Here is a 9523-nt window from a genome sequence, read left to right on the forward strand (position 1 = left end):
GTGGAATTCTCTGCCACTGAAAGCAGTGGAGGCCAATTCACTGGATGTTTTCAAGAGAGAGTTAGATATTGTTCTTAGGGCTAACGGAATCAAGGAATATGGGGAGAAAGCAGGAACAGGGTACTGATTTTTGGTGATCAGCCATGATAATATTGTATGGCAGTGCTGGTTCGAAGGGCTGAACAGCCTACTCCTGCACTTATTTTCTATGTTTCTATTCAATAATGTTGTGACTCCACAATTCCGCTTTCCCATTGTATCCCCATAATCCTCATTGATTAAATATGTCAGCTTTGAATGCATGCAAGGATGCAGTCTCAATAACTTTCCTGGACAAGGAGTTCCAAATAATCACACCCTTTGAGATCATCTCAGTCATAGATGGAAGCTCCCTAATTCTGAGACTATACCTTATGGTCCTAGACTTGCCATTTAGCTAAACAGCCTCCTTCCATTTATCTTTTCAATCCTCCGAATAACCTTTGCTGTCCCAATAATATTACCTTAGATTCTTCTAAACTCCAATCAGTATAGAAGGCACCTTTCCAACTTCGTTTACCACTTATCCCCCACCATTTTTGTACATCCTACAGCATATTCATTTTTTAATGAATTAAGAGTCAAGAATGATTAATTATCTGACAATGGAACAATGAAATTCTTACATTCTGCACCAGGCCTCAATAACACTTAGATAAATATAATAATCAAGAATGTAATTAATAACCATAATACTAGGTAGCCATAATAGTGCAAAAAACAAAATCTGTTGTGCAACCAAAGCCACAGTCCATAGAAGATAGTGATTTGTGTTGTTCAAGAGGCGGATGATTGCTGGGAAGAAGCTGTTCTTGGTAGTCACTAAAACTTGAATAGTCACTGTAAATAGTTGCAATCCCAACACTTATCCCTGTGGCACTCTTTGTTGGATTTTTAATTTATCCCAATTCTAGGCTTCACCACTAACCTTGGTTATTTACATGTTTCCTCATACAGCCTCCGAGAATCCTTTCCCCTCATTGGTTTGTACTTTTGCTCCACATGATAGGAACTATTTTCTTTAATGTTTTCCACTGCAAATGTATTCTCTTACCCGCTAAGCTATTTACACAGTCCACACTCAACCTCATTGTTTAACTATTTGTAGGTCCCTTGCAGTCAGAAACAGGTGAATTGATCATGGGGAACAAGGACATGGCAGACCAATTGAATAACTACTTTGGTTCTGTCTTCACTAAGGAAGAGATAAATAATCTGCCGGAAATAGCAGGGGACCGAGGGTCAAATGAGATGGAGGAACTGAGTGAAATCCAGGTTAGCCGGGAAGTGGTGTTCAGTAAATTGAATGGATTAAAGGCCGATAAATCCCCAGGGCCAGATAGGCTGCATCCCAGAGTACTTAAGGAAGTAGCCCCAGAAATAGTGGATGCATTAGTGATAAATTTTCAAAACTCTTTAGATTCTGGTGTAGTTCCTGACGATTGGAGGGTAGTTAATGTAACCCTACTTTTTAAAAAGGGTGGGAGACAGAAAAAGGGGAATTACAGACCAGTTAGTCTAACATCAGTAGTGGGGAAACTGCTGGAGTCAGTTATTAAAGATGGGATAGCAGCACATTTGGAAAATGGATAAATCATTAGACAAAATCAGCATGGATTTATGAAAGGTAAATCATGTCTGACGAATCTTATAGAATTTTTCGAGGATGTAACTAGTAGAGTGGATTCAGATCAGATTCAGATTCAACTTTATTGTCATTGTGCAGTGTATAGTACAGAGACAACGAAATGCAGTTGGATAAGGGAGAACCAGTGGATGTGTTATATCTGGACTTTCAGAAGGCTTTCGACAAGGTCCCACGTAAGAGATTAGTATAAAAACTTAAAGCACATGGTATCGGGGGTTCAGTATTGATGTGGATAGAGAACTGGCTGGCAGACAGGAAGCAAAGAGTAGGAGTAAACGGGTCCTTTTCTGAATGGCAGGCAGTGACTAGTGGGGTACCGCAAGGCTCAGTGCTGGGACCCCAGCTATTTACACTATATATTCATGATTTGGACAAGGGAATTGAATGCAACGTCTCCAAGTTTGCGGATGACACGAAGCTGGGGGGCAGTGTTAGCTTCGAGGAGGATGCTAGGAGGCTGCAAGGTGACTTTGATAGGCTGGGTGAGTGGGCAAATGCATGGCAGACGCAGTATAATGTGGATAAATGTGAGGTTATCCACTTTGGTGGCAAAAACAGGAAAGTAGACTATTATCTGAATGGTGGCCGATTAGGAAAAGGGGAGATGCAACGAGACGTGGGTGTCATGGTGCACCAGTCATTGAAAGTAGGCATGCAGGTGCAGCAGGCAGTGAAGAAAGTGAGTGGTATGTTAGCATTCATGGCAAAAGGATTTGAGTATAGGAGCAGGGAGGTTCTCCTGCAGTTATACAGGGTCTTGGTGAGACCACACCTGGAGTATTGCGTACAGTTTTGGCCTCCTATCTGAGGAAATACATTCTTGCCATAGAGGGAGTACAGAGAAGGTTCACCAGACTGATTCCTGGGATGGCAGGACTTTCATATGAAGAAAGACTGGATAGACTCGGCTTGTACTCGCTAGAATTTAGAAGATTGAGGGGGGATCTTATAGAAACTTACAAAATTCTTAAGGGGTTGGACAGGCTAGATGCAGTAAGATTGGTGAATCTCTGGAATTCTCTGCCACATAAGGTAGTTGAGGCCAGTTCATTGGCTATATTTAAGAGGGAGTTAGATGTGGCCCTTGTGGATAAAGGTATCAGGCGGTATGGAGAGAAGGCAGGTACAGGATACTGAGTTGGATGATCAGCCATGATCATATTGAATGGCGGTGCGAGCTCGAAGGGCCGAATGGCCTACTCCTGCACCTATTTTCTATGTTTCTATGTTTCCATTTCCCTAATACAAGGTATAACACGGTTGCTTTAAATGTAAGCTTCTCACTCCCAAACTGTCTGCTAAGTTGTACCAAACTGTGATCATTAGTTCATCTGGAATCTTTTACACTGATATAATTTACTAAACTTGATCTTAATCAGCCACGACTTTGCATAACTCTTTTAATTACCACCTTAAAGTTTGCTATAAACAGAACAAGCTCAGCAACTTCTGATTAACCGTACAGCTGAGATTACATTTTTGCAGAATCGTCTCACAGAGTCATAGTGGAAACAGGCCCTTCGGCCCAACATGTCCCAGCTACATTAATCCCACCTGTCTGTGTTTGGTCCACATCCCTCCAAAACTGCCCTATCCATGTATCCAGGAACATGCATCCAGGAACCATTCTATTAAATCTTTTTTAGACTTTCTCCAGGATGACATTTGTCCCAAATTTCTATGAGCAGAATTATGTGCAAGCACGATAATAAAAGCTAGTTACCCAATTTTGCTTCAAAAATATACCTTGTTTGTAACTCCCAGCATTTCCAGGTAGAAACAGTACAGGGATGCCTGTGGCTTTTAGTTCCTTACGTGTTTCAGCTGAATTTTTCTCCTTATAACGATAGAGGCCATAACTTGGGTAGTGACTGGAAAGTTTCTTTGGAAGCTTTATTTTCTGTTTACATGTAATAGATGAGACAAAGTTGGGGTTATACTTTCTACTAACATCAATGCTTCATTGATGTACAATAATTTCAGAATTAGGAACACACAATTTTGCATCATCCACCCAAATATATGCATTACATACAAGAACAAATACCAAAGATTATGGATCAACTAATATAAAAGTTGGGGCACCTGCAAAATACAGATATGAAATGCTCTTTGCATGAATGGAATATTCGCAAGGTGACAAAAGTTTGTCAAAAATGAGAAATGTTAAAAGTATATTAAGTTTATGTCGGCAATATGATGAAAGGAAATAAAGATGAATCACTCCCGACCACAGAAGTCTCTTGCTGAAGGCAATATCTAATGCAGAGCTGCAAATATCATCACAAATAAAGTTTAGGTCCTCCCTGGATATTAACACCCAACCAATGGACATGAACGATCTCCCATAAATACAGGAAACCCTCGTAATAACAGGCCATAGCGGGGAGAATGGTGTCCGTTATTGCCGATTATCCACTATAACCAGGGGCGGAAATCGCTATCAAAACATGGGGGGGGGACCAGTGTGGGGGCACGGTTTCTTGGTGCCGCGCACACACGTGAGGCTTCGGCCATGGGCCCTGTGGACGGTAACATCGGGAGCTGACCTGGTTTGTGACCGACTCCAAACTCCAGCAACGGCAGCTTCGTCCGCCCCGAATCGTTGGGCCTGAATCGGCCTATTCGTGGGGCCTTTCATCGCCTGGCAGCGCTTTAAATCGGCCGGCCGGGGCATCAACATCGGGAGCCTCGATCGCCTCAACACAGCAATTTGATTTTAAGCCGTGCCGGGCGATGAGAGGCCCACGAACGGGCCGATTCAGCCCTTAGAAAGTGTCTGGTACCTGCTTGAATCTTTCAAACGCTACAATGTGATAATAACACTTAAAAAAATAAAACGGAAAGAGAGAGAGAAAAAAAACTAAATAACGTGAGTGAGGCACTTACCTGCAAGCCAGCCAGGAAACCCATTCGACCGGAACCCTTAATGACCTGACCCGTTTAAATCCAATACCCGTTAAAATCTTTTCCATCCACCAATATATCCAATTAATTCAAATGGTAATTGTACCCACATCAGACAGCTTTAAGAAATTCTCCGTGAATACCATCAGTAATACTTGAAGGTCAAAACACAATTGATGACACATTGTGTTAATACGATATTATTTAGCAAGCCATTTAACAATATATTTAACAAGCGCTTAACAGTGACACACCCACTGTCTCGTGGAAGCGGAGATTTTAATAGCCCTTTTTCACGGGGCGACTTGACGCAAGATGTCGCCAGAGTGGAGTGGTCGTGGTCTAGCACGATATCACACGATATAACGGGGGTAGAGTAAAGAGTTCCCACGGTACTCGGCAATTCTGTCATTTGTGCGAGTGACTTGTCCGTCTCCCGATCTTTCCCGAATGAACATCGTGGACTGTAGTGTAGTTAATCACGTGGCACAAATGATGTTACTTTGTTGTCACACACTATATTGGTTTTTTTCACCCGAGCTCTTTAATGAGCTGAAGAATAATCTGTTTTTTTAGACAAATGTTGTTTGGTGTGATGCACCTTCTCTCAATATGTGCAAGAAGTCGTCTTTTTATTTTGTCAAATATGAATAAAGACTGTCTCACATTGACCGTGATGATTGTGTTATTTTATGATCTACTGAGAGGTGAAACTTTCAGTCTGAAGAAGGCTCTCGACCCGAAACGCCACCCGTTCCTTCTCTCCAGAGATGCTGCCTGTCCCGCTGAGTTGCTCCAAGCAACTGGTGTCTATCTTCAAAGGACTGACCAGGACTGCCTCTCTCTCTCTCTCTCTCTCTCTCTCTCTCTCTCTCCCTCCCTCTCACAGGCATGACTGAAGGAACTCCGCGGGCCAGGCAGCATTTACGGAGGGAAATGGACAGGCGACCCATTCTTCAGGCTGCCTTATGTCTCTCTCGCCCCCCCCCCCCAACTCCCACCCACACACACGAATGCTGGAGAAACTCAGCGGGTGCAGCGGGGCCGAAACGTTGTCTATTTCCTTAGTTCCATAGATGCTGCTGCACCCGCGGAGTTTCTCCAGCATTCGCGCGTGTGGGAGGGGGGGGGGGGGGGGGGGGGGGGGGAGAGAGAGAGGGGGAAGAGCCTGAGAGAAGGGGAGGGCCTGTCCATTTCCCAGGGTAAATGGGGCCTGGCCCGCGGAGTTCCTCCAGAGATGCCTGTGTGAGAGGGAGGGAGGGAGAGAGGGAGAGAGGGAGAGAGAGAGGGAGAGAGAGAGAGAGAGAGAGAGAGAGAGAGAGAGAGAGGCACACACAAGGTGGATGCGAAATCTCACCTGCCTGTTTCAGTGACAGACACCCACCGCCAGTAAATGAAGACACCCCCATCTGTCTCCCCCTCCTCTCCCTCGACTCCCCCACCTTTCCCTCCCAACTCCAGTCCCGTCCCGACCCCCTGGGAAACTGAAGGTTTCCCGCTGTAATTAAAGAGTTCCCACGGTAGACTGTAAAACTGGGACCCTGGTTCTGGACTCCCCCAACATCGGGAACATTCTTCCTCCATCTAGCCTGTCCAATCCCGTAGATACGATTAGACAGGTATCTAGTTATTTAATTCAATTAATGATTTCTATCGCCCAGCCTCTCATCTTTCAATCGGGTTCGGCCAGGAAGGAACTGCAGATGCTGGATTAAAACGAAGATAGACACAACATGTAGCTCAGCGGGACAAGCAGCATATCAGAAGGGTCTCGACCCGAAATGTCACCCATTCCTTCTCCCAAAAGATGCTGCCTGCCGTCGAACTCATTCTCTTTAAACCGGCATCTGCTGTTCCTTCCGACACATACACAAGAAATAAGCAACTTTTCGGGCCGAAACGTTGCCTATTTCCTTCGTTCCATAGATGCTGCTGCACCCGCTGAGTTTCTGCAGCATTTGTGTGTGTGGGTGGGTGGGAGGGGGGGGGGGTAGAGAGATAAGGCAGCCTGAGGAAAGGCTCGCCTGTCAATTTCCCTCCGTAGATGCTGCCTGGCCCGCGGAGTTCCTCCTACCGTTCGCAGGAGTTCCCACGGTAACCGCAAGAGTTACTACGGATATCGCACTGGCCACTACGTTCATAAAATGTTGCAATGCTCAACCGCAAGTGTACAAGTCACTCTTGGACAAATTCAAACATGTTTGAATTTTCTCCCGAGTACCCAAGTTACACGATTACCTGCCGTTAGCGCCACGGTGGTCCACAAATGCCGTACTGTTACCGCACGAGGTTCCCACGATGTTAAACTCTGGTTATCTCTTGCGTCAAGTGGCCCCGTGAAAAGGGGGTTTGACAGTTTTTTTTGCACCGAATTTCAAAATCCGGATTACAAAACATGGGGGGGGGGGGTGGTTTGTCCCCCACCTCTCAAAACATGGGAGGGACATGTGTCCCCCACCTCTCAAAACATGGGAGGGACGTGTGTCCCCGTCCCCCCACCACCCCGGGATTTCCGCCCATGACTATACTATAACCGAGTGTAATATGGCATTTCATGTGCACAGACCCAACAATCAAATTTAGGCCGAGTAAGAACTGCACTAACAGAGGTGCCTTTTTTTAACTGAAGCATTAAAGCAAAGTCGTCCGTGTCCTAAGCTACAAAGATCCAAGTTCTCAATACAGCAATCCAGGTGGTGATGGCGGCAGGCAGGGCCTGTGGGACGGGGCCAGCATAGTCAGGGGCCAACGCAACTCACACCAGGTTCCCGTTCACACCAAGCAAACAGCTAACAATGGCCTGTTTCATTTATCATCATTACTATTTTGTATATCTTTCATTCATTTGTTCTATATCTCTACATCACTGTCAATATCTCTCGCTTCCCTTTCCCCTGACTTGTCTGAAGAAGGGTCTCGACCCGAAATGTCACCCATTCCTTCTCTCCAGAGATGCTGCCTGTCCTGCTGAGTTACTCCAGCATTTTATGTCTATCTTTAGTTGAATGAGGGATATCATTTTCTGGAGCCCCACTGATGGATGGTAGGTTTTGTAACAACGCTTTATCTTGGACTCCCCCTGATGGCCTTCTACCCGCTTTAGACAAACCACAGGGCCCGTTTCCATGCTGTATCTCTAAACTACACTAAACTAACTTTCAAATAACAAAATAACATATTCTTGGAAATGTTGGTACAACTTTCAGAACAATCATGAAGTTAACAAGAAACCTTGTGCGTACAACTGTCTATAATTAACATTTGAGGTAGCTCAGAACAAAGGGATACAATGCAAAAGTACTACCATCTCATTCTTGGACATAAGATGCTGGTAATACCATTCATAAGAATACAATTGTATAAAGTCATTACATTTTTTTTGAACATGTGCAATACTTACAGTTAAAGGAGGTAATATTTATTAAATGACAATGTAGAATAAGCTTCTTCAAATCTACATAAATATTTGTTAGACTAGAGGAGGATAATATCAGTTTTAATTACATTTTTGAAAGGATGTTAAGATCATGTTGATGACAAAAGATGTTCACCAAACTTAAACTGGAGGTGAGATACATTTGTTATGGACAAAAACATAGAAGTTTGGCTTCATCTTTGTAACAGGATTAAGTCACGTTAGATTGTTCAAAGTTCAGGGATTTTGGTTACGATATCGAAAGGATATAAATTTGGCAAACAAGTGCACAGCTGGGAGGATCCGATTTAGAGTGCGGCACCAGGGCAGCCCTACACGAATAAAAGAATGAACAAGGAACCACCTATAAAAACCTATAAACCTCTCATAAAATGCATTTAAATTGGTGTTAGGAGACAACAAAGAAGCATATGCGCTCTCCTAACATTATAATTTTAAATTCGTAGCTAGAATGATAAAGTGACAGAGGATCAAACTCAAATAATGCAAAATGTAATCACAACGTTATGTTCAGTCCCAATACCATTGAAACTGAAAATGTGATGGAAACCGGGGCCTTGAAATATTATTTAAAAATTGTGCTTTGATCAAAACATTTAGAGCTGAGCTAAACTGCAGAGACAAGACCCCAGTGGCCTGTTGCACAGACAGTCAGAGCTGACAACTGCTTCCGTGCTGCTTTAACCTGCAGTCTTCTTGTCTCCAAACACGTTAAACCGGCTGCCGGGGCAACTTACAAGATATTCTGGGTACTCGAACATGTAGGTCATGCTGCACTTGTTTTCTTCGTACACGAACAACACATCCCATACTCCGAGTCCCACAAAAGCCAAGAGGATTCCCTGCAAGATGCCAGACAACCTGCTGCAGCCGCCGCCACCAGCCATCACCAAGCACAGAGTGGGCGCCGCCACGCCACGCCAACCCCGCCCACCTGCCCACTGGGGGAGGGAGCGACACCGCTTCCGATTGGTCAGCAATGGTGCCAGCAAGGAAACGCGATCGTCGGTTGGTCCGATAAAGGATAGGGGCGGGACATGGTTATTACGTCATGGTTACGTCACAAGAATGCGTGGTGACGTGTTTCGAAGCACTGTTCGAAGTAATCCTGTTTGCCATCTTGATAAGGTCACCAGCTGATTAAAATAAAGGGCCTGTCCCAGTTAGGACCTCCCCCTACCACAATATCTACAACAACGACCACCAAGTCGACAGCCAGCGACCCATTAGGACGACAACCTACGTCCACCCGCGACAAGCTACGACAAGGTAAGACAAGTCAGTCGCCGCTATCTGTAGTCAGTATGGAATTCACCAAAGTCAGCACCGGCGACAGCCTACATTATCCTGGCGACAGCCTACGTCATCCTGGCGACAGCACCTACGTCAGGCTACGGTCGTTGGTGCCAAGCCCATGGGAGTCGACAGTCCCCAAAAGGTTTTGAACATTTCAAAATTCAGCAGCGACTAGAAAAAAGGTACGACTCTTTGGG

General features: G+C 44.8%; 1 protein-coding gene across 2 annotated transcripts in view; it reads right to left on the minus strand.

Annotated features, from left to right (window-relative positions):
* pgap1 (post-GPI attachment to proteins inositol deacylase 1) overlaps positions 1-8951 on the minus strand; it is a 154362-nt gene extending 145411 nt beyond the window's left edge. For both annotated transcript variants that reach the window (XM_055637794.1, XM_055637795.1), the window contains exons 1-2: positions 8768-8951; positions 3434-3587 (exon numbers count right to left, since the gene is read on the minus strand). In XM_055637794.1, coding sequence (XP_055493769.1) covers positions 3434-3587; positions 8768-8917 — 304 coding nt within the window. In that variant the 5' untranslated portion in view covers positions 8918-8951. The remainder of the gene's footprint in view (positions 1-3433; positions 3588-8767) is intronic.
* Between the last annotated feature and the right edge of the window lie 572 nt (positions 8952-9523).

This window comes from Leucoraja erinacea, chromosome 7 (genome assembly GCF_028641065.1).
Source record: "Leucoraja erinacea ecotype New England chromosome 7, Leri_hhj_1, whole genome shotgun sequence".
Classification (NCBI taxonomy): Eukaryota; Metazoa; Chordata; class Chondrichthyes; order Rajiformes; family Rajidae; genus Leucoraja; species Leucoraja erinaceus.